The sequence below is a fragment of the Drosophila ficusphila genome, unplaced genomic scaffold (assembly GCF_018152265.1).
Source record: "Drosophila ficusphila isolate 14025-0441.05 unplaced genomic scaffold, ASM1815226v1 contig_197, whole genome shotgun sequence".
In the NCBI taxonomy this organism is placed as follows: Eukaryota; Metazoa; Arthropoda; class Insecta; order Diptera; family Drosophilidae; genus Drosophila; species Drosophila ficusphila.
Genome location: NW_025064091.1, coordinates 8,211,365 through 8,237,905, shown reverse-complemented (window position 1 = coordinate 8,237,905; position 26,541 = coordinate 8,211,365). Strand labels below are relative to the sequence as shown.

Sequence of the window (26,541 nt, the reverse complement as noted above, 5' to 3'; positions counted from 1 at the left end):
TATATGTAAATATATATAAATGTAAATCATCTGTAACCATTAACTGCTTAATGACGTAGCTGCTGCTGCGCATGGGCACCCGCGCAAAGGCAAAAAACACGCGAGGAAGAAGCGGCAGCGAAAAGTGGAAAGCGGCTGCCTGAACTGCTTGCAAAGCATGCTCACCGAGCATGCTTTCCATCCCTCTCGCTCGCCAAAAGCAATGCTGCGTGTGTATGTGTGGGTATGTGGGTGTTTATGGGTGCCTAACAACTTAATTCGAATTTGTCATCGACTTTTACTGCACTTCTGATTGCTGCTGCACTATTGCATTTCGCTTTCTTTAGCTTTTTCCGTTTCTATCTTTCATATTCGATTAGCTGCCACTCGCTCTATATCTCCTTCTCTTTTCGTCTCGTACTAAGCTTATACGCTCGCCTCATTTGGCCAATACAAACAATCGTAGTTGCTTGCCTATTCGCAAATTAGTAAGTCACTAAACTGTTATTGATTAAAACCTCATTTGGAAATTGAAAACCAAACGTTGTCACCCGTAAAAGTGGACTAGCGGCACATTTTTATTTGCAAATTAGCCGTGCGTATAATCATAGTACCAACTTCGACCCTTAACTATTTCAAATATATATATATATATATTTATATATATATGTGTATATACGTTCTCTTAGGCGTATGTATGTATATTTGTTTATAAAGTACTTCAAATTGCTATAAGTTTGCATTTTGTATTACATTTTCTTTAAACTTTAAATTGGGTTTGTTTGTTGTCTTGTCGAATTTGAAAAATTGTTTTTTCTTTTTTTTTTATTTTTTTTTTTTTGTGTTTTTGCATGCTGCACAATTGTTTGCTTTTTGGTTTCAACATATTTTTTTTGTTATTGGTTGTAAACGTTATTTGGTTTAATTTTAATCTTCTTGTTTGTATAATTTAAACTTAATAGTTAATTCACATAGTTCGGTTTTTTTTTTTTTGTTGTTGTTAATGATTCTTCCCTTACGTCTTATTGTAGAATATAATTATTTTTGTTTAAGAAAACGTTTTGCCTTGCCCTGTTTGGCTGCAGGCGGTTTTTTGTTTGTTTAATTTTTCATTTTATTAAATTCATTTAATTAAATTACTTAACGCTTATAGAAAAAGGTGTAGTAAACAATAATGAAGTAGAAACAACAATTTAGTTTATAAATATATATTTATGTATTTATATTATGTGTGTTGCTGATTGTGTGTGTATATATAAGTATATATATAAATAGTTTACAATAAATACAAATTATAAAAAAATTAACAAGAAATATAAAAATTTAAGAAATAACAAAATTCCCTTTGCACACGTTTATTACATATTCTTCAGTTAGGCTTCTGCTCTGTTCTGCTCTGATCATCATATTATCCCCCTTTAATTTCTCCTCTACATTATCATCTTCATCTCATCCATCGACTTTAAAAAGTAACTAAAATTCCATTAAGTATAAAAAGGATTTGCACACGCTCACGAAGACGACGCAGGCGCAAATGACGGAGGGGAACGTGGGTTGCAATGGAGAAGAGGGGGAGGGAGGGAGGGTTTAAGAATCGACGCGCCTTGAGATTCGATTATTTCGATAACTTCGATTAGTTCGATTATTTCGATTGGTGGCCGGCTGGAGGTGGGGTGGCACAACACTGGCGCCTGCATCGCTGCGGCCCATGCAAATGTATTAATTATATATTCAGCTAATGACTACGACAAAGATGGCACGTATATAAAGACCACATACACAATCACCAGATGAGAGAGTGTGAGGCGACAATGGCGACGATAAACGATTACCGATAAACGATCGGCGAGGCTGATCAACTTTGAGTTGGATCATGGCCTCGTTTTGTTAATGTACGTGTATGGTGTGGTGTGTTGTATGATGTGGGTGTGTGTGTGTGTGTGTGTGTGTGTGAGAGAGAAAGAGTCGGATAGTTAGATAGATAGAGAGAGATTCAGTCGTTTCTTGTTCTTGTATTAAAATATTGTAGTAAAATATTGTTGCTGCTGTTGTTGTTGTAGGAAGTTGTTTCAATCTTTCATTTTTTGTTTTTTTTTTTTTTGTATATTTTTTTGTTTGTTTTTGAGAAGAAGTCGCCGCAGACGCCACACAACGAAAGTAGTAGAATTTCTTTTAACTTTAGTTTCAGTTAAGATGCTAGATTTAGTTCTCTTTTAGCTTTTGTCACTTCGTTTTAGTTTGACTTTACAGAGATGAAAGTTGTTTTTCGATTCGTTTTACAATTTGTTAGCAAATAATTTAAATTACCTAATTTGCTTGTATTTAGATTTTTGCTTTAAATGGGGGAATGCGCGCAACTTGCAACTGCTTTTGCATCTGTCTACTGCTTCATTTTTCAACTGCTTGCCAAAAGCCTGGGGCGCATGCGCTCTCTTTTTTTTAAACTTTCGCTTAGCTTTTACATTTGCTCTTTTGATATAACGTTGCACAAAATTTTGATATATATATATATACGTATATATATATAACTCTATAATCTTTCAACTTTATAATTAGTTTCCGTTTTTAGGGGGTGTTTCGCATTGTTACTTTTAACTGCTTGCTTTTTAATACCAATAAGTACTCGTTAACGCTTGCTGTGTTGTTTCGTGTTGCTGTTGTTGTTGTGGTGTCTCTGCTCTTGATCCTTACTATCCTCGATCAACTTCGCCTTCAGTATATCATGATCTTTCAATTAGCTGTGTTATTTTTTTGTCTGTATGCCGCCCAGTTGTTTTTTTGTAATATTCTTTGAGCCGAACTTGAGACTATTCTTCTCTTTCGAACTGTTCTGCTGACTCCCTCCCACCGTTTTGCTGCTTAACTGTCGACTACCAACTGACTTTGCTGTTGCTCCTCCTTCGATCCCCAACAGATCCGCAGATCCCACAGATCCACAGATCCCACCGATCAACCATCCATCCATCGATCCGACTGACTAACTTGACTGTTACTTAGCTTTAGCTGTGGCTGTGGCTAACTGACTTAGAATTATCCATTGATTGAATTCGCATTTGCATTGGCCGCTGCTGCTGCCGCGGCTGACAGTGATTTCTGGCCCTCCTCCGCCGGCGAGGGCGTGGCATCCCGGCGCGGCGGCATCCGTTCGTTGACGGCGTCAAGGCCCTTGGCCTCCGCGAACGAGGTAATCTTGTGGTTGGGCGAGAAGCCCTGCATGGCGTTCTTCAGGGACTGCTTGCCGCCGGAGAGGGCGCCGAGGGGCAGGGCGCCCGTGGGCGTCAGCCCCTTCAGCTGCAGCACCGACTCGGACTCCTCGCGCAGCACGGAGAAGACGCGCGCCATCTTGCCGATGGCGCGGATCTTGTTGCGGATCACCTCCTTGCGCAGCGCCGCCTCGTCGTCCGAGAGCGGCTCCTCGCTCTCCTCGGTCATGAGCTCGTCGTCGGAGCAGATGTTCAGCACGTTCACCAGCATCTCGGTGACCTTCTCGCCGACGAAGGGCAGCGACCAGGTGAACACGTCCATGAAGTTCGGCAGCCAGTAGGGGTGCGGCGAGCAGTTGAACTGCCGGATGTTCATCACGTTGTTCTCGTACTTCAGCACCGCCGCCTTGTTGTTGTACACGTCGAGATAGTTGGGCGCCGAGAAGATGGTGATCAGCGAGGGGAAGCCGGTGGTCTGGCTCTTGCGGTACATGCGGTAGCCGGCGTCCTGCGCCTCGTGCGCCCGGATGATCGACAGCAGGTTGTTGTTCTGCAGGAAGTCGCAGCAGGCGGCGTAGCTGTAGAAGTACGAGCAGCCGCGCACGGAGTTGTGCGTGTAGAAGTCCGAGTTCTTCTCGTTGCCGAAGTCCTCCAGCGGGTCCGACCACAGCAGGTCGCACATGGGGCCGAAGGCGGGCGGCTCCTTGAAGCGGTCGAGCCGCCGTATGTCCTCCAGCTCGTGGATCTCCGGCGACAGGCCGCCGTGCACGCAGAGGAACTGCTGGTTCATCAGCGCCGCCAGCGGCAGGCAGTCGAACGCGTCCATGCAGGCGTCGTACACGCGCTCCGAGTACTTGATCTTGCACTCCTGCTTGAAGGTGAAGTACTCGGTCAGGTGCCGGCACTCGTGGTTGCCGCGCAGCAGGAACAGCGTCTGCGGATAGGTGATCTTCAGCGACCACAGATACAGCACGCACTCGATGCTGAAGTAGCCCCGATCGACGTAGTCGCCCAGGAACAGATACTTGGTGGTCGCCGGCGAGCCTCCGATCTCGAACAGCTTCATCAGATCGTAGAACTGACCGTGAATATCCCCACAGACCGTCACCGGGGCCTCAATGTCGATCATCGTCTTTTCCGTGCGCAGCAGGGTGGCGCCTTCCTGGATGATGCGCAGGGCGGCGCTCTCCTCGATCCTGCCCTCCAGTATGAAGTGCTGCTTGAGGACATCGTGCTGCGGCTTGCCGGTCCGCGCATCGAACACATCCGCGCAGGTGAGTTTGCGGGACGGCGGAAAGGGTACGCTGTCGATCACACGCTCCTTTGTCGATATTGTGCTGCGCTTGGTGGGGCTGCTTGGTCCGCTCGAGTTGCCCGTACCGCTACCGCCTTGCCCCTGCCCCTGCCCTTGCTGTTGTGTGCTCGCCGCTCCAGCGGATCCCGCTGCTCCTCCTGCCGTCCCCGTCGTCGCCGCCGCATTGTTCTTGCTATCGTGTGTGGTATTGTTGACATTGGCCTTTTGATTCTGCTGCTGCTGTTGTTGTTGTTGCTGCTGCTGCTGGGCGGCGGACTGCGGCTGGCTGCTGCTGCTGCTGCTGTTGCTCTGCGCCGCCGGCGAAGACATGATTGCCTCTGTCCGCCTGCCTTGCCGTCCTTGACTGACTACCGACTGCTGGCTGCTGACTGCTGACTGCTGACTTCCAGGAGTTACGCTGCTACGCTGGGCTGACCACCACCACCTGTGCTCGCGTGTCACTGCCCCAGATGCGCCAGCTTCTGCTCCACACACCGACTGGTGTTGCTCCTTGACCTTGTCCTGTTTCCTCTCCTTTTCCCCCTGCTGTTTCGTTTCCTTTGCTGCTCTTCCTGGCTTCCTTCTTGGCCTGGGCAATCGGGTTCCCCTGGTTCACTGGCTGTTGCTCCTCACGCTGCTCTGCAACGACAAAATTCAAAATGGTAGGGTTCGCGTTAGCATTTTTATTTATATTCATGTTAGCGCACATTACACGGCTGGTATAAATAATAAATGTTGCCTGGGTCGAGGGACCCCAAACCCAGACCCAGACCCATGCCCATCTTGCGCACTCATACACATACACATACACATACACATATACACTCTCCTCCTTTCATCACGTGCATGTGAATCACTTACATTGTGGCCCACTCGCCCAGGAAGACAAGAATAGTTCGATGTGAACTTGGTTACAGCTTGGAAAGCATATCACAATGGATTAAGATCAATGCATTGAACTACGATTAATAAATGAAACTAATGTTTAGAAAATCAAATCAGAAAATGTATTATTTTGTTGTCTTTGAAACAATCCTATTAAAGTTTTCTATTAAACTAGATTTTCAGCGTTGGTTCGGAATGAATAAGGGGAACAATAATTTCTTAAACTTTTATTCTTGACCAACGCATTTTTAATTTTTGACTTTAAAAAGGTAGAATTTAATTTCAATATTTTTTATTGCAATAGTTCTTAAGTAATAGGATAAGTATTTTAATTATTATTTCATTTTTTTCAAATAACATTCGAATAAAAATCGTTGCTTCCTTTTAGTTTTAAAGAAGCTATAATATAATCGAATTATAACAAGGTGCTATTAGCATGACCCCAACTGTAGCGCTTCCTACTTGGCAGGTGTGTATGTAGGTGGTCTTTTACAGTTAAACAATTGCCCACAATTGCATCAGTTTATTAGCCAGAAATGAGGAACGAAAAATCATTTCATGCCAACTGCAAAGGTAAATAAAAACCGAATTAGAATCTTAAAATTATATTATTCACATAGTTCTCTGGTATAAACAAAACGGCCTGAAATTACAATTTTGGCAACAATTAAATTCTCGCAAGTTGAAAATGACGAAACACGTAATACAAAATATATTTAAATGCCAAAAGGCAGTAATAAAATCCAACAAAGGGCATTTTACATTTTGAAGGTTAGCCAAGTAATATTTCATTTCAGCTTGAAAAGCACATCATTTAAATTACTTTGACTGGTGCTTTGTACACATTTGAAATGTCAATTGCAATATTAACTCGAATTAAGAATAGCACTGACAATTCTTTCTTTGATGTGTCAGTTGCAATATTTAATCAAATTAAAAATAGCTCTGACACTTCTTTAGGGCTTCCCTCCAAAATGAATTTTAGATCGGTCAGCATATTTATTGTTTATTTGCCACAAAAATTATTTCCACTCAACTTGATTTTGGCTTCCAAAAAAATGAAAAACCCACAAAATAGTAGTGACGAAAGCCACACGATTGGTGTCAAGTTACAGTTAATTTATGCTCTTTTTGGCAACAACTTGTTTCACACATTTCGACGTTTTTGGCAACGCTTTGGCTTTTATTTTCTTGATTAATTACAGCGTTTCGCAAGCGAGAAGGCAGGCGGGCACCCACATTCCGTGTTTCGGGGCAACTGCATAGCTGGCTGGGGCGGCTGTCATTCGCTGCACAAATGCAAATATGTGCAGATAAATTAGAAAAATAATCAACGCCGTCTGAATAAATATAGCGCTAACAATCACCGCAGCGGTTGCACAAACAGACAGCAACTGGCTGACGAACAAAAACACTGTGACTACCAACAGCAGTCTGCAAGTGACGTATTGACTGACAACAGCAGAACAGCAGAACAGCAGCAGTAATGGCTAAAACAATAGGGCCAACTACACGTGCGTCCTGCTGACGGGGCACAGTCTGGCAATATCACCCATCCGCCCCGTTGACTCCATTGGATTCCACCAGCTCCACGCTGAAAGCTGCAAATTATAGTCAGCTGTCGCTTTCAAATGGAACGACGCAGAAATAAAACTGCCGACTGCTTTTAATTCAATGTAAATCCAGTTGATTGTGTAACAACAAGCGATCGAAGTCGAAGAGCAGTAGTTTAAATATGTATTCCGACTCTTAAGCAAGTTTAATGCTAATTCGTTGGGAATTAGGTATAAATACCTATCTCCAAAATACATAGGTTGAATAAGTTTTATCTTCAAATATTTAATCAAATAAATTCCATTGTAGTTTTGATTCTTTTAAAATCAGATTATTTGTTGAACATGTTAAAGTTGATTAAACAAAAAATTCGCAACGCATACAGACATTTGTTGTTTGTTACTAATATTATTTTGTACGTCACTAAAATTTTTCAAGTCATGCAGTCGTTATCGTTTGTGGGTCGCAGTTGAGTTCATAAGACGTTAAACAGAAAACTACTTTTTAGTGTGTGTTTTCAAAATCAATTACTTTCTAACAATGTAATTTAACGAGCCATTTTTATGGCTTTTTACTGCGAAAAAATACATTAAAATCACTCGTTTATTTCCTGACAATTACAAACTTTATGGTTTTGCAGGTTTTAGGTGCTCACCGTGTGCACCGAAATCGAAGTCGAAGCTATACGAACATTAAGTTTTTTGATGGTGAAACGTAAAAGCGAATCCATCAAAAATTGAATTACAAAATTGCAATAATATCAATCGGCAGTTTAAAATTTCGGGCATGCCATTGCAAATTGGCATCAAGACGGCGAATTTTTTATGCAAATTCATATGCTTTGATGTACATACACACACACACACACACGCTCACAAAACACGCACACACACCAAATGCTTTTTGTATGCGTGATGGTTTTTAATTATTAAACAAGTTTGCAAAGTGGGGAGAACAACATTTTATCACTGCCTACACAGCTAATTTCATGCATATATTCCATTTGTTTTCTTATTGTTAGGTTTTTATTGCTTTGCGCATATTTTTGCGTTTACACGATCGCATCAGCACACCCTCGAAAACGGGCTGAATGCTCAGCATTCCTTGCCGAACGTGTCCCCCCTTCTACACTCAGCGAAAATGGGTGGCCCTCCCCCCCAAAAAAGGAAAACAAAGTCACGGAAAGACGCACCGTCAGACAACAGACTACGGGGCTAATGAAATAAAACTTTTTGTTTACTTCCACAGAGTCTGTGCTACTTTCGCACCGACACCGCACAAACAGTGCTCACTCGACTACGTGAACAATTTTATTTTATTTATTTGAATAAAAACTTACTAAACCTCAAAGAAAATCTAGCATAAGAACATTTATTTTAAGCCAAAAACAACATTTTGTTAACTGATACTTTAATTAATTATTAAAATATATTACTTTTAAATAATTTCTTTAAACACAAATACTAGTTAAAATGTTATGGCCTTTCGGGATTACACTTAATAGAAGTTAATGGCAAGCATCTTAACCTGTGTTTAAATATAACAAAAATGTAAGTTTCTGCTTTGGCCAGTAACGACTGTAGCGATCTGTTACACATCCACAAAAATATAAATTTGCATACAATGTGTGCTTTTGTATGATAATTAAAAGGCAATTATGCAAACGAAACACTTTCTGAAAGTTATTTTTGGCACGCTCAAAGATAATGAATTTTGGGCTGAATGCATTTCAACTATAATTTATGCCCTACTTGACAAAAATAGAAAAAAACAACGAATTCATTTATTCAAACTGTTATCTGCGTTGCTGATCAAGATTAAAACAACTATTGATATTATATAGTTTTACTTCAACTATTGATTATATAGTTTTACAACAACTACTGACATTATGTAGTTTTGAAAGTGCAAGGGAAAATATAACTTGCGAGTGACAAAAAAGCTATAACCACAACTAAAAAACCCAAATATAAACATAGTTTTGTCTAACTAAATGGAATGCCACTCAAATTTGGACTTCTTGTATTGGTAGGCCAAAGCAATTTGAATTCTGCATAAACAGTTGCCAATTAATGGGGGAAACTGAAAGCACACATGCCCAATTTGCGTAACATCAAATTTTGAACAGTAGTTTGCAATCAATTAATTTGGAAACCACTAGAACGAGCGTGTCTTGTTCCTCCTCGTCTAATATCGTAATTAATGGCCCGTAAAATGTTACTGATTTTATTAAATTAATTCAGTCTGTCCGATGAACGAACGTTAGTGCATCGCATGCCGCGTTTGAGGGGCTCGTCCCCAACGTGCAATTTATGTGCTACGTTGTGTACACATTAATGTGCATAAATGGGCATGTCTTCATTTCGCTCAAAGCTCGGCTCACATGTCGGTTTAATTATATCAGCACTCGTTATTGGAATCTCCCGAGTGCAATAATGTGCAGCGGCGGGCGCCACAAATCGAGAACGTGCGCCCAAATGCTAATTTGATTGTGCGAAAACGTAGTCGGTGCAGCAAGTCCACTCGGATCGCAGCACAAGATTGACGGACTATCTTATTCGGAAATATCGAAGCGGTAAATACCCTGGCAAATTGAATAATAGCTTTTGTTTGTCAATTTGTCTTTTGCTCTCTTTCCAATTCGAGTAACGTTGATCTTCTGTCAAAAACGATGAATAATTAATTATAATGCTAACCAATAGATTGCATGTCCTTTCAGGATGGTAACATTTCAAGCAATCTATACTTACTTACTCAAATTAAAATAATGTTGAGCGATATTTTCCCCTTAGTTTTTGTTTAATAAAAGAGTTCCGTTGTACTCCGAACTTAAAATGTTAAAAGCAATAATCTTTCAAAATATTATCCGAATCTTTTCAAGCAACATTATTTCTGCTAATATACCCAAACCATCTCGAGAGTACCTCGCCTTTAGAGTGCGAGTATCTCAATAGGTGGCTGACTTTGCTCCAGTTGCTTGACTTTGGCTTCGCAACAACGACAATACCGAAAACCTGAAACTGAAAGCACCTGAAACGACTTCAAATTAGCACGCAGACACAGAGCGAGCGAGGCATTAATAATTTAGGGGGCCGTAATGCCGTACAGCCGTAATTCCGTAATACCGTAATACCGTAATACCGTAATACCCAAATGCCGTAATCGCTGAAAGGGCGACGTCACTTCGATGGCTTTTGCGGTTGTGGCTGGCTGCGCGGTCGCTAATCGAGCATTTGACGCATCAAATTGAACGCGAGCGTTTTAATGGATATGCATTGACAGTTGCAATAAATTTGCGCCATAGTTATTAACCTCAATTTTAATGTAAATAAAACAGTTTGACCGCGTAATGAACACACAACGAAATCAATGATGCCGCTCACACAAGCACATATTTGTGTTTTCCTCTCAATCGCCGTGTCAATTGTAATTTGTGCTAATGTTTTTGCTCAATTTATGGCAATAAATATATTGGCACGCGTCTGCATGCTTTCATTAAATGTCGCAGAAGTGCAAACGGTTGACATTTACCGATGACATATTAATAAAATGTATATTTATTGCCCCTTTTGCTTTAAAGTAAATTAGTTGTCCAAGAAGCTTTTTTCTGAATTTTGATTTCGATAAATGTCAATTAGTAAAAATGGAAAGTTTAAATTGTATATTTGTTGTTTCTCTTACATATTTTTTCCCACAAATTATGAATTTTTAATAGGTCGAATTTTATATTCATTGCCAACATATATGTCATATTCATCACCGATTTTTAAATTTTTTTTTGCACAGAATTGACTGAGAAGTGCAACTGTTAATTGTGTGAAATTTACTGTCAGGTTAAATAGATTAAAGTTCGATAACTTAAACGCTGTCAGCCACTTTAAGTCCTCAATTGGTTATCGCAACTGTTAATCGGCTGGACTTGACATTAACCGATAACATAATCGGCCTAGTTTCACACTGTCAACGCTTACTTGCTTATCGGTGGTTTTACATAAGTCGATCAGACTGGCGGCCCGGTGGACATGCATTCAATGCGTCTACTCCAAGCGAAGCGAAATGAACAACAGCGGAAAATAACAACACCGACTGGTAAAAACAATTTGTTCAACCCATTAACTTGGCATTTAATAGCCCACTTGGCCTCACTTATTGACGCTTTGTACAGGTGTCAGTCCTACAGAGACTAACTTTTCTTGCTGCCGTTTTTTCTGTTTGTTTTTTTTTTTTGTTATTTTTATTTAGTGTTGTTTTATTCTTTTTTTTGTGTCCGTCTTCTGCAGTTGTTGTTGCTTTCGTTTCGTTCGGTTGCGTTTCTTCGGTATTTATTTTTCGTTTTAGCAGAATGCTAGGCGGGGTTTGCGGTTTAAATTCTGGCAGGCATTGTTCGGTCGGTGGTTTATATCATGCGATAAACATGTGTGCCAGGTCTGGCCACCCAAAAGAAGCAACCAACCCACCCACATATCCGCAAGCCGCAAGCACGCACACATATTTGTAACATTTCAACTGAATCCATAAATTCGGCGTTCTGTATTTTCAATGTTTATCCAACAAGTAAATACATGCATGCCTGCCTGACTGCCGCCTGCATCTTTTGCGTTCATTCGTTCGTTCATTTGATTGTTTGTAGTATCACCCGCTTTGCAAAAATTAAAATATGCATGGTCTCGGTTTTAGGGTTGCCAACGTCACAATTAAAGCAGCCGTATCTTGCCGCTCCGGTCGCTCGGCAACTTAATTAAACCGAAAAAATATGTGTAAATATTTATTGTTAAATGCAGGGGAAACAAATCAACCGATCCAAGCCAACAGCAGAGCAACAAAGGCGCGTTTAATTAAAGCGAGGGAAGGCGGGAGTGTTGCTGTATTTGCTTAAAACTATTTGCGAAATGTGGCAAAACTAATTAAAAAGTGTGTCGAATGCCAATGGCAAGAACAAAAGGCTAGACACCGAACCAAACCGAATGAAAACGAGTCGAATCGAATCCGAAACCGAATCCGAATCCGAATCGAGTCGCATCGCATCGAAACAAAACGAACTTAACAGGGCCAAGCAAAAAGCAGCTGTTTGCCTCCATGTTTCTGTGTTTGCTTTGCGGTATCTGGTAGAAAGAAGTAAAATGCCAACATACGGAATACCGCCGACAACACTTTTCTTGTTTGCCTTTATTAACAATGGAGCGTTCTTGAAAACCGAGCGACGCGACAACAATATTTGTCTTCGATTTGCATTGCAGGTGGGGGAATACTGGGAAAAGCTTGCTCTTGTGCGTAAGTTTAGGAATTGTGACGTATGCAACGCAATTCGATTGAGAATTTAGAGTTCTTCGAATTATAAATTTATGAGTGGCGCCAAAGAAAACTCCTGAGATTTTAAATCCCTTAAAAAGGGGCAAATAAGTATGCTATAATTTATGTAAAGTCAAAAGGATTTCTTTTTACATAAGACTTTGAGATTTGTTTTTCCTTTTTTAATTTCTATTTTAAAAACAACTTATTACTCTGCATTTCAGTACAGTTTCAAATGCATAAACAAACATTCTTATGAGATGTTCCTCAATTTGATATGGAAATGGAACACGGGTGGTACGAAAGGAGGACAAAAGTTGACTGCTACAGCAGCCAGTGCAAAAATATTGTGTTATCCCCGTTGCTGTTCTTGGCTTACTTTGTATTTGCATAATTCTGCTTTCATGCGCATAAAATGGCTTAGCAATTGTTCTTATTCATTTTTATAAGCAAACATTTACGTGTTATTCTTTGTGTTATTTACTTGTTTTTTTTTTTTTTACTTTGAGTCGTATTATGCCATCCATTGTCTGTGTGTCGCTTTGTTTTCCACTGGCCCAGCGCGGCAAACACATGAAGGCAAAAACGTTTATAAATGGTAAATTATTCAGCTAAACTGGTGGCTTTTGTCGCCTGGTAGAAAGAACCGCGCCAGAGCGTTAAAAGGCTAATTTAAATGATTTTCCTGCCCGAAAAGCAGCGTGTAATGCTTTCGAAATTCTAGAATTTTCAAGAGGCCCTTTTTCGCCTGTTGAACGAAGTGGGTACAACATTTGTACAGCCCATTTGCTGGGTGGTTGGTTGCGTGCCTTATACCGCTTCTGTTTGGTTTTTCCCCCTTACCCTTGCCTTTCCGTCGTTGTTGTTTTTGCCAATTAATTATAATAATTAAGTTAGAAATGCGTTGCGACTAAGCAACAGTAACAGCGGCAACAACAATTATGCCATCAATAAAGCTGGCTGGCTAGAAACCAGGGTGAGATAGTATAGAAAAAAAGTAAGGAAAAATAAAAATAAAAAGGAAACAGCGAGCAAGAAAAGGGAAAATGGAAATGTTTGGTTTCTACACGCAAACGCATTTTACGGCCGAAGCCAATTTGCCGGGCAATCCTTTGACTATTGCCTTTATGGGTGGCATAGCGCTAGAAATGTTTGCACAAAAAAAAAAAAAAACAAAAAAACATATAAATATAAAGAAAAACCGCAAACGGAAAACGCTCACATGAGCACACATAAATATTCATGCAATTGTTTTTCACGTTACGCAGTCGGTCGACAATGATCATGTTGGATATGATGATGAAGTCACGTTGTTGCCAAAAAACAGAAAAAAAAAAAACAGTACGGAGAGAGAAAGGCCGAAACGAATAACCCAAAAACAAACAGCGCGCAAGTTCCCCCACTTCAGCCACCCGCTTTTCTTTACCCCATGCACATGTCACCCACAATGGCCGAAAACCACCCAGCCACCCAACCACCCACCAACCATCACAAACACCCGAAAACACACACATGGATACACACGACAGACAGCGCGACGAGTAAAATTTTTATTTTCACATAAACAAAATGGGGCGAAAAAAAGTGAAACACATACGGGCGTTAAAAACATATTTGTTCGAAATTTGAAGCGGAATTTTCTTTTTGTTTTGGTTTTATTTTTCTTTATTTTCCAACGAACTCGCTCTGTCCCTTTCTACATTGGTCGCACGCCATTTGGCCAATTTTTACCGTTAGGACGCAAACAGAGTGTACAGTTACCCGAGGCATAAGACCCACCAACATACAAATACACACACACACGCGCCAAAAAACAATGGACACACGCACGAAAAAAAGGCTACAGTGGAAATCGGTTATAAAACATGTGTACATCGTGACTTGCCTAGATCGAAAAAAATAAATCCTGCAATGCAAATAAATTTGTATACGTTTTGGGTTTATTTTGTTTGCTGGCTTAGCGAATCGGATATATATTTATTTATTGGTGAGGATTTACATCCACTAAACCCGTTAAGCTTTTATTAAAAAACACAAACGGCAATTAAGCAATGTTGAGCGATCTAAAACCGCATTACACACAGTCGACCCTTTAAACTAAAAAAGGAGAGCGAGAAAAATCCCAATTAAAATAATAAAGGTCATGCCCTGATAATAATAATTAAGACATCTAATACCCAGGTAAAAAAAACGTTGCATACTTGAAGGTCTTTGCATCGCACACATACACACACATACATACATGGATACATATTTACATGGGTAGATACATATTCCATATTCCACCATCAATAATTTCGGGATTTGCGGGTGCGGAAGGTGTTGTGACCCAAATTCGAAATCCACTTGTTCCGCGGTGTGGTTGTTCATAAAACGATATGGATAAAATGAACTGGTAATTTTTCCACAATTTAAATATACCGATTTACGAGAACGCGAACGAGTAGCGGGTAAAAAATTATAAATGCCACTTTAGAACTAGCTGCACGCCTAAATTATCGCAATATTTTCGTAGAAAAACATGTGACACATATTCCAACTTGCTGTATTCCGCCCTTAATACACACTATTTACGTACAGACTTTTCAAGTAAATGCTTCAACTTAATTTATCGTTTCAAAAGAGCACGAGAGACAAACCGAAAAAAAAACAACAACAACAATTGAAAGGAAAAAAAAAAACAAATAAGTCCAAATCAACGCCTCGCACTTTTTTGGTGTCCGTTTGATTGACAGCTCTCGGACTCTCGACTTTCCCCTTGCCACCGAATGGCCAAGACAACCGAGCCCCATGCCCCAATCCGCAACGCCCCCTCATTCATCTTATGACCCAACCCCTCTCCTCCTTTTCCACCGCCCCTGTGCGACTGCCTGCTCCAATAACTCAAGTACTTTTTTTCACTTTGAGCGATTTTTCATACACCATGTGTGCGTGTGTGCGAGTGTGCGAGTGTGTGTATGTATATATTGTTTGTTTGGTGCATGAAAATTGTCGCACAGCAAGATTATTTTTGGCAAATTGTATTCTACTGGCTGTGTTGCTGCTCTGTTACTGCTCGACCTAATTTTAGTGTGTGCCTCTGTCGGCGTTGTCGTCGTTTCAGTGTGTTTTCCTCATTTTCCTCGTTTACCTCGCCACTGCCGCAATGCTTTTCCACCCGGCAATTAGCATTAGTCCACCACTGCCTGCTGCCTGCTGCCTGCTGCTTGCTGGCTGCTCAACTGGCGGCTCTTTTATTTTTCAGGTGGCAAATGGGCAGGTGTGCCACAGGCTCAGGCGAAGGTGTGCAGCTAAGTGGCCAGCTGAAATGCGCATGCAATTGTTTATAAATAAGTTCCTCCTATTAAGCTGTCTCTCTTAATATGAACTGCACATGCATTATGCAGTGCAAGCGATCTGCCAGATTTTGTAGCTACTAAAAGCACTCACGAGAACACAGACATTAAACGAAAATAAAGTCCTGTTTTCTTTTTTACCAATGTCCCCGTTTAGCCAAGCTATTCTAAAAAGCTTTCCCATTAAGCATTGCTTAAGACATACATCTCAAATGTGTATTTGTACTAATGTCGCTATCTTTCCAAACTATTAATTCACAAATATGTACAAAGGTATCATTCATTGATATACGTATACGCAATATACGTATACGCAATATACAATTATAATTCAAGTTAAACTTAATTTATAACTGCTGTTTTCTTTGGACTACTGTCCCTTTTTACTTAAGATAAACATCCAAATGAATTCTATTAAGCTGCCTCTTGAGCAACACACTTCATCTGTCTGCTTTTGTTCCTGAAAATACACACGAGAACGCAGACAGAAATACAAATTGAAGCTCTCAATTCATCACTTCTGTTTTATTTCCATCTATAAAGATAATATATTTGCAAATCTAAAGCCCAATTCATTTGATATTAATTTATTTGCATTTCCAGTACTCAATAGTTTGCAATGAAGAAATAGTTTAGTGCAATCAAGTATAGGAATTTGATTCCCCTTTGATAACTGTCGCAATCTATTTTGGCTAAACCTTTGTATAACTGCAATTAGGCTGCCTCTTTTCATATGCACTGCATGAATTTAGTAATAATGGGAACTACCAGCTTTTCTTTCTGTCATGTCGCCATTTCGCTATTCCAAATGTCCCAACTCATTCAATCAATTTATTGGCAAATACAAAGCCCTTCGCATTCCACATTTGAATTGCCTTTTGATTATGGAATAGTTCAGCAACAACAAAGATTAAAACTAGTCATTAACCTTTCTACTTACTAGGGACACTATCTACTTAAAATAAGCCCTAATGTTTGCTTTTGTAGATAAATTCCAAAGAAAACACAGCCCCATAATGCAATTTAAGTTATTAAGGTAACACTTATCATTATTTCCCTTGCACTAATATCTACCCAGGAAATTGACAAACACAAGAAAGAGGACATATTTGAGATTAATTAAATCAAGAAAATTTGTTTCCTTTTAGCTACTTGCCCTTTCTACTTTGGTTTGAGCATTAAAAAACTGAAGATTTGTATTTATTTTTGCGAGAAGTATTTGATGAATGCAAACAAAATTGCTTTCTGAAAGGCTCTCATTTCGTAAGAATCTAGTAGAGTCCTTGTTGATTCCAACCAAATACCTTTTAGGTTGAATAAATCTGGCACTAATATTATTTTGAGCACATCAAATGCGGCTTAACTCGGTGCAAACAGCTGATGTCCGTATCGTGACCACATTCGAGCAATCACAACCAGCTAACAAATCCTGTAAAATGCTTCGCATAGGTGTCAACGACAGCAACAAATTACCTATAAGCTATTTAAAAGCATTAACTTTAACGAGTAACCGTAAATTGCAGCATCACGTATACGCACGCACACGCACGTCGGCAAAGTGAAGGAGGCAGCAAGCTTTAAGGGAAAGGGACGGCGAAAAGGACATGTCATTGACAAAGCCATGGAAGGAGGATAAACGGCCAAGGCAACGTCATCATTACCATTATTCTTCGTCGTACAGTGGCGGTCATAAAAACTGCAACAGCTTAGCCAAATTTTCTTCTTTAGCTGCTTTTTTCTAACGTTTCGTTTTTATTATTATTTTTTTTTTTTTCTTGTTTTTTGCCAGTTTTGTGTGTGCAAATTTATGCAAAGCAGCAAACAAAACAAAAACAAAGCCAGCTAACAAAACCAAAGTAACCGCCTTTGTTGCTGGCTAACGGCATTGTTTGCATGCTGAGTGCACTCACACAATCAAAGCGAAGGGAGGCCAAAAGGAAAAGTAGCTCCGCCACTCGATGGCCAAGAACTGAGCACAAAATCAAGCGGCATGACCAAAACATATACAAAAAAAAGTTGACCAAACAAGAAGACGACATTTTAATACCCTCGAGAGCTCAATAAACCATTTTATGACAGGCAAAGGAAAACCGCCATGGTATAAAACGACAAAGTTGTGGGATTCATAAACATTCAAGCCATTCAAAGAAACCCTTTTCAGTATGTACACATTTTCAAAAAATGTATGCTATGTTGAGTTCTAAATGTAAGCCAATTTTTTGTTTACCAAAGTCTTGTATCTGACTTTACCTGAAAACACTGTCTTAAACTCTATTTGATCATTATGATTTAATGTGAAGCTGCTTAATCAACAAAAAAGATCTAAGCGAAATAACAATACTCTCATCGGCAAGGGTATAAACATGAGAAAAACAACAACACACTCCAAAGTTTCCGTCATACAGCATAAAATACTTTGGCCAACAACTTTTCAAAATGCTGCCAACAAAAAGGTTAAGTAGCACAAACGCAAAACTTACACAGAAAGCACCAACACTAGCAGGGCAAACAACAACAACAACAACAGAAACAAGGAAGCAACTTTTAACTATGCGCACGAATATGGTAAGGCACACAATCAACGAAGGCCGATTCGAATACCCTTACTAGCCTACTCAAATATTTTTCTTTTGTACGCCTGGGGAGTGATGGAAAAAAGTTATAATCTCCAGTTTAGTTTAAGTGTGCTATAAAATTCAAATATGGGGATTGTTGAATATTAAAGAAGTTTAGGGATAAGATATGGACTTTGCATTATTAAAGAATAGTTGTGCTTTTTATTTAAGTCAGTTTATTACACGGTCTAAAAATAATTTATTGAATATGGAAACAATAACTAAAACAGCTAAAATTTTTCGAAGACTTGCCGTTTCTTTTGAACCGTGATAATTAAAATGTTATCTGTTTTTTTTATTCATCAATCCTCTGAAATTCTTAACACTGGTTATATTTTTAAGCCTTCATAATAGCGGTTAAAATCCTGTATACTTCAAATTTGTTTTTGATTTCCCTTGTAAAATCTTGAAAATTTTGGCACAGGTATTTAATTTTTGGTATCGCGAAGAGTTAATATTGGTAGAGTGAATAACATAATCTTTAACCTGGATTCCCTTTGTCTGAAATTCTCGACCCACTCACACACACGCACACACAAATACTCATACACAGAGTCCCAGAACGGAATTCCCCAAGCGGTTTTTGTTGTTTCATTCATTCGCGTTGCGGTTTTTATGACCACCAGTGTATGCGTAAAGAAACTGTAACGAAGCTCTGGGAGAGTGCGTTAAGCAGGGTGAGACGGAGGGGAAGCAAGTGGGAGGGGGCAAGGAGCAGGAGCAGCTGTTTAAAGTGCGAAGCTGAAAGCGAAAGGGCGAAACAAAAGCAAGCAGAGAGAAAACCCACATACACATGCACTCAGCGGGAGATGAAGGCGGGATGGGAAAAAGTCGCTTTTGAATATTTAATATTTATAACTTGAGCAACGAACCGAGAGATGATTTATATCCCCACCGGAAGCTAATCTCGAGTTGGTCTAACTGGAACGCAGGATCCAGAGGACGAGAGACAAAGAACCACAGAGAGAGAGAGAGAGAGAGAGAGAGAGAGAGAAAAAGAGAGCAAGACAGTGGAGCTTTTGATGGCGCAGCCATAACGCGGTTTGAGGTTATGTGCGGTGGGGTGCCCAGAATATAACGCTGAAATATGACACACCGTACCCAGTACCAACACCAAAAGAAAAGTATTTAAAACTCCCTGGAATTGGAGAGTTAAATTAAATGAATACCTTATTTATATAGTTTTCATATGTTAATAATATTAGGATCGGGATGACTTATGCAATTGTTTCCTTTATAAACCAAATAGTTAGAGTACCAATTGATCTTGCTATAGTTTTAAACAAAAATTAACAACTTTAACAAAAACATTAATTTAACATCCTTTACCAATTGAATTTAAATGTCAAATTCCCATGTTGGTTACTTTAGCTCCGAATTTCTGTCAGTGCAGCTGTCAGTATTCTGTATCTGTAGCTTTGTGGCTGTGTGTATACGTAGTTTAAAGCATGCTGCACCAAAAATCCAAATAAGTATGCTTTATCGATTCCCCAGCACAGCAACTCACACACACACCACCCAAAAACACACTCACAAATGCCGAAATCCAATAAGACCGGAGAAGCGCGCGGATTTGGTTGGGATTCAGCTTAATTTCGTTGCCGTTGTGCTGGCTTGAGGGCTACGGTTTCGGATGGGGGCAGCGGAGGACGGGAGGTGATTGCCTGGTTTCTGGGTCCTGTATCTTGGCTCCTTTCGGCCTTCTCCTGCAAAAAGTCAACCCTGACCGCTGTTGAGGCGCATGCACGAACCGAGAGATACGATACAGGCACATCTAAGGCCCCACAAATACAAAGACAAACACAGAAGGAGGACCACCACCAACACACACGCACGCACAGACGTACGCAGTCACTCAGTTAGTCGGTCATTATGACGACAACCATGTGGATGCCGCCCACTGTTCCTGTCGTTTCCTCTGTTGCTGTTGCTTTCACCGTCTGCGTGTTCTGCGTCCCTTAGCACTGTGTTCGCTGTGTCCTGTTGCTGGCACACAAGCAACAGCAGTAGCAAAAGTAACAACAGCGTTCAAAACATACACAACGGCACGGTAGCAAAAAAAAAAAAAACAATGCAATATCCTCACGAAAAAAAAAAACACCAAAAAAGGCGTAAACAAAATTAAACGACAGTAACATAAAGTTCTTACCCCTGCCAATTTAGGGAAAATTTATAAGTGCATTATATTCTTTGTCAAAAACTTCCCAGCGGCATCTAAAAAATGTTTGCGGTAGGATTTTGATAACATTTACTAATATATAGGTAGTAAATTTTAATGCTTCTGAATAATGGGTTGCTGATGAAGATTATCTATGTTTAAATTACAAACACTTCTTGCCAATGCTAAAATACTTTTTGAAAGGGTAGACAGGGCTTAATTGACCAGCAACGCTTCTCGCCATAAGCCACAAATGATTATTAATCGTGACTGGTATTTATAAACAAAAAACAAACATTCAAATATACGGGGCTCAAATTGAACAAATTAATTAAACTTCAATACATTTGATAAGGTTTGTTTAATGGTTTTTTTTAAACCAACATAACGTTATTTGAAATAGGTAATTATTGATTTCTAATTGGGCAATTAATTGCGTTTTAATACAGGGAAAGCTCTGAACTGCTACCCATATTTCGGATTTTAATTTGGGCACTTGATAAGGGCCAATGTAAATTTCCTTTTATGTTTATTTTTGTTAGTACAACCCCCTTCTACTACCAAATTTATTCTGCGCGTATCCTTTTTCTTGAGCCCGAAACGTCAACTGCAGCAGAAAAGGATGCGAAGGCAGAAACGGGAAAATATCCCAAGTACAATGGGTCACAACGGGGGTGGTGGGCATAAAAAAGATGCTGATGTCATTGGCAACAACAACAAAGGAACTAGAGGTTCCGAGAATCAGGTGGTCGCATATGAGTTAATACGAATTAAACTTACACTGAGCTTTGCCCATTTTGCACCTCCTACTCCACAATTCAGCCCACAGAAAAAAAGAACTCAATGCATAACCGAGGTAGCAGGTGGAATAGATGTTTCAATTATTTTATAATTATGATATCTACACAATCAAGATTAAATTAATAAAGCATAGGAATTAAGCACTGTACTCAACTATGCTACTAAAATGCTGCTATATGGGGTTTAAATGACTTCAACAATTTTCATAACTGTGCCTTTGTGATGAACGCTTTTCTTCCATTTAAGAAATGCAGACCCGCGCTATTTTTTAAATATTTATAGAGATTTATAAGAGTGCGCTAAAAAACTTTTAAAAAATGTAAACCATAAAGCATAACAGAATCAAGGCTCGATTTTTGAGCTTATCACAACCACAGTGCGGTGACGTTCTGTGTGAGCGAGAGAGAAATGGGGGAGTGGGCGTGAGTGGGAGAGGGAAAGTGTGTATGTGTCAGTGTGCACTATATACACATGTATCTGTGTGAGCTTAGGCTTTGGCTTTAGCTCAGGCGATTTGTTGCGTGCGCTGCCTTTGCCTCTGCCTCTGTCGGCTTCAGCAGAATTGCCGTGTTGCTTGCTACTTTTCCGAGCTTTTTCCTTTTTGCCTGCGCCTCTGCTCACAAACACACACAGAGCTGGGAGAAATACACGTTTTTACTGTGTGTGTGTGCAGCACTACACTAAAAGTCAATTGACCCGAAACTGTTGGGGATAACTGTATATATGTACATACAGCAGTGCTCATAATAATAGAAGTACTACATATTTTCCAACTGACGCTATTGACCTAAAAATGTGGAAACCAAAAAAATATTATGAAAATAAATAAAAATAAACTTTAAAGCCGCAATGTAATAATTACTTAATATTTTTTAAATCGTAACCATATTTAGTTATTTTTTCAATGTATTGGCATACTGTTCGTATACGTAATTTTTTATACTAACTATTTCTCAGTACTTGTTGGTTAAAGGAATTTTTATCAAAAAATACTTAGATTGCATTTTATTTTCAGCAGTGCAGGTCAGTGTTTGTCAGGTTTATCATAGGTATATATCCAATGCAAATGTGCATACAGTTTAGAGTTAAAACCTCACTTCGTTCGAATGACACGACTTTCTGAACACAGCTGTATGTACAGAACGCCTGAGCATGCGAACAGAAATTCTGGCATTCCAAAACAAACATAAACGTTCGATCAAACTCTATTGAAAATAAAAATGGGTTAAGAATATATTTAATCAAAATAAAAAAAAAATTTAAAGCTTTATTCATTCATACAATCCAGGCCAATTATGGTTTTTGCCCTTTTCATATTCCTACATTACTCAAAATACAGATCAAATTTAATATCGTAATATCGACTTCTTATGTCTCCATTGAATAATAATCTTATAATAACTCAATTACAATCAAACTGAAAATGATTTCGTGATGATTAAAGTAACTTTAATAAAATGTTTGCCAATGAATAATCTTTTTTAATAATTCATCAATATACATACATTTATTAAGTGCGGATCTGATTAGTATTTTAATTGACTAGTACGGACAATCTTTTTACGATTGTGTGTGTAAATTTTTTAAGTGCAACTATATAATCTTGGGATCAGGGCAACCGCAACGGATTTGTCTTTTTATGCATTCGCGGAAGATTTCCACCAAGTTCTGTGGCCTTTTTCCGTAAGCATTTCGTTGTTGTTATGTTCGCGTTCCTATTTTTGCGTAGGAAAAACTCGGGCGAAACTCTCTGTACTTCTAATAGTTTCTTCTGCCGCTTTCGCTATTATTAGAGCAATTTGTGTGTACGATAGATAGAAACACACTGGTCTGCTTTGAAATTCTGTGTTGGCGGGTGCTTCACTATTCAATTTCTCTATTCTATGTAGTTTGTTATTTATTTTTATTTTTTTTATATTCTTTTTTCCCTCTTTCAGCTGAATTGTCTGGCTGACTGAGTCATTTCTCATTGGCTCCCACGCAGCTTCTCATTAACGTGTTGCCACTTTCAGCAATTGTCGCCCAGCTAGCTAATTGTTAGAAAAAATGTCTATGCTTGCAATTCGCATGCCAATTTCAACAGCAGATTCCACCTACTGGGGTTTGTACCATTAATTAGCGCACACCGTTGTTAACCGTTTGCCGTTTAGCTGTCAAACTGCATATTTGCATAGGTAATTACTAAATCGAAAGGGGGAACGGGCCTCAATCGGGTCCGGCCTAATGGTAGGGGTCAGGTGCATTAATAAATGACACAAACGGAACTCTAATCGAAACAAAGCACTCGCCCAACCACGCAGTGCTTTGAAAATTACGTTAAGAACAGAGCGATGTTTATGCGCTGTAGGGGAACTTGGAAAAAACAGATCACACTGTTTTTTAAGAGAAGCACCTGTTCAATTGAAAACAATCGATTGAAAAGCACGGTATGGCCAAGCATTTATATTCATTACTCTAAACATTTAAATAGGCATCATCCACGTGAATCCAATTTGGAATCATTGAAGATCTAAAGGAATTTTGGAAATATTGTTAAAGAGAACATGAAGAAATTGTGTAAATAAAGCGTCTTGCATAAAAAAATGAAATAAAAAAACATTTTATATCAACTTTTGGATAATCTCTTTAAACATTTAGAAAACTCTTTACAGAAACTTTATGAATATGTTGGTTAAATTTAATGATTTCTTAATTAATTTTATTTACTTAAGCTTCAGAGCTATTATCTACGAATTTCGTTCGCTTCTGCGGTCACTTAATTGTCTGCTTGTCAGTTATCAAAACAAACAAAAAATATTTAACGCAGTGAGTAATGAATATATGTACCCAAACAGAGAGTTTAATATCTACAAACCGATAAATACTTTGCTTAGTTCACCCCTTCAAGTTCTTTTCAAGTATGTCAGTCATTTGAAAGAGTTAGAGAAATTATGCTATGAACTTCCCAATTAAGGAAACATATATCGGCTTTTTATTTTCTTTGTAGTCGTATCACCGGATACTGTTATTATTCTAAAATTTCTGCAATTGCTTTAATCGCATTTTTAAAGAATGAATCTTCCGAACATGTCAGATGTTTGAGCTATTCGCCGGAACATTGGTTTTGTTTTTGCAAATCTCTGAATTTCGCGAGTTGCGTGACGCATAAACACATCTGTTATCAGCTTTTTGCTCACATTGGCGACATTGTGGGCGCTGACTTTAATTAGGAGGGCGGCACTGTGAATTTAGAATGGCGGAACGTGTGGCCTGCGAATCGCTTGAAACGTCGATGGGGCAATTATTCGATGATTGCATCGGCGCGCAATTAATAATGAATGGCAGCAGTTCCCGATACAAGCTCGCCACTTGGCACCTCTTCACCGCTCCTCGTGGGAGACCAAACATCTTGAAAGGAATTGAGGAACGGCGATGGAATGCACTGGGAATGCAGTGGGATTAAGGGAAATAGGAAGCCAGGGTGACGAGATGAGCCAAGGACCTTGGGTCCAAGCTCTCGAAGCGACAACACGCGCACAGTGAAACCTTGCGACATGTCCCTGGAGTTGAGAGCTCAGGAGTCGAAGGACAACAAATCGCAAGGAGGCCAAAGGAGCGAGAGAGCTGGGAGCAAAGAACGGTGGAGAGAGCGCCAAATTGGACAAACAAGTTTCAAAGTTCCGCACGGGAAAAAAGCCACTCGACTCCAAATCAAAAATTAAAAATCTCTATAGATTTGAAACTCTTAAAACAAAGTGGTTCAAAATAATTATTTTCTTTTATAAGCATCTAAGACTTCTAAGGTTAAATGCCAAGGGGACAACCTTATTTTTTAAAGCATACTTTTCTGCACCTTTTAATTTAAGAGATTTTAAACCTCTAGAGATTTTTGTGACCCGCCGGATCAAAACTTTTCAATCTCATTAGGTCTGAATGAATTTTATAAATTTATTTTTAAATGTCGATGGCTATCCCATTTGCGAATTCAAGCATCGGCCTTGGCCAATGATATTTAGATAAAAATAAATAATCACTTGAACAATGTCGATTTCAAAAGCTTAGTATAAGCCTGTCACCTAGTAGACTATACTGTGTAGTCATTAAATTGATTATAAAATTATAACGTTTTTTTTTCTGTGTTCGACGTCGGCAGCGACTGCGCAGCAGCAGAGCAGGGCAAAAAAAAAAACAGGAGAAAAAACAGAAACACACACACACACACACACTAAGAAAACGAAGGAAGAACCGTTATGTGCTGCTACAGCATGAAAATTTTCGTTGCTTTTGCTTTGGTGTCCTGCCGCTCACACACACACACCCACACACGCAGGCAAGGAGAACCGTAATTTACGTGCGGCTCTCCGAGAAAATCTCTTGTTTGCACACACACAAACACACACACGAAAGTTTTCTTGTTGAATTTTACTGATATTTCCATTTCAGCTGCCTCTGGCAGCCTTTTACCGTTATGATTTTTTCACTATTTCTTGCTGTTTTTTTTGCACACGAAAAAAATTTTTGGGGATGTACGTACACAGCTTCAGCTGAAATTTCATCGCTTTTCATCGCACACACACACCGCCAAGATGACTAATAAGAGAAAAAAATGTTTTCCATGTACATATACTCACACACACACGCTTGTTGTGTGTATCATGTTATTTTTCCCGTTGCACTCGCGTATTTTTCGCTGTTTTATTTTTTGGTCAAAAATCGACAGGAAAATTAATTGAATTGGGCATGGGCGGACATTGACATTGCGTTCGTTTTCTTTTCTCCTTTTTTTGGCCCGTTTAATGCAATTAATGTATGTATGCACACACAACAAAAAAAAGAAACATTTCACGTCTTAGCTCGTTCTTATTGGAATATGTACATACAACTGTATGTATGCATATGTATATTGGTATATGTATATGCGCGCGTGTGGCTGGGCTTGTGTGAGTGTGTTTGTTGGTGGTTTCAAACTGCTCCAAGCCTCCCATTTGCGTCTGTGTGCGTGCGTGTATGCGTGTGTTGCACAATTTGCAGGGGGCGGGGGCGGACGGGGGCAAGATTCGGGAGGATGGAAATGTAGAAAATAGCACGAGAAAAAAAAACAGACTGCTTGCAATTTACCTTAGCTTTGCTTTTAGCTCGGAATTCTATGCGATTCACTCTCGACGATTTGAGCTTTTTTTGTTTGCTTTTTTCGTGTTTTAGCGAGGCGCGTTCAAAATGCACACGGGAGAAAAAGCGCTGCGGTATCTGATTTAAACGGGAGATTGGTAAAAAGTGCACGCGCGCAGGGCAAGTCGAAAAAGTTGCACTTAAATTCAGTACAATTAGCGCAGTGTGCCTGGATTCAGTGTTACCTGATGGTGAAATGGCTTTCCCCCCAAATGGGGAGACCAGCCGCAAGATCGTACTAAAAAATCCCGTTTTTCCCCAAGTTCGCATTGTTAAAGTA

At 39.5% G+C, this 26,541-nt stretch overlaps 1 protein-coding gene across 3 annotated transcripts; it reads right to left on the bottom strand.

The window, feature by feature from the left end:
* Positions 1-918: 918 nt before the first annotated feature.
* LOC108097881 (serine/threonine-protein phosphatase 2B catalytic subunit 3) lies at positions 919-26,456 on the bottom strand. 3 transcript variants are annotated; one of them, XM_043207341.1, is made up of 2 exons: positions 26,211-26,456; positions 919-5,115 (listed from the first exon to the last, which is right to left on the bottom strand). In XM_043207341.1, exon 2 carries the CDS (start codon positions 4,804-4,806, stop codon positions 3,010-3,012), a length of 1,797 nt encoding a protein of 598 aa, XP_043063276.1. In that variant the 5' UTR covers positions 4,807-5,115; positions 26,211-26,456; the 3' UTR covers positions 919-3,009. The 3 variants fall into 3 exon arrangements, with proteins under 3 accessions (XP_043063276.1, XP_043063278.1, XP_043063277.1); XM_043207343.1 differs by having other exon boundaries at positions 919-5,110; XM_043207342.1 differs by lacking the exon at positions 26,211-26,456 and adding an exon at positions 10,887-11,622.
* Positions 26,457-26,541: the final 85 nt, after the last annotated feature.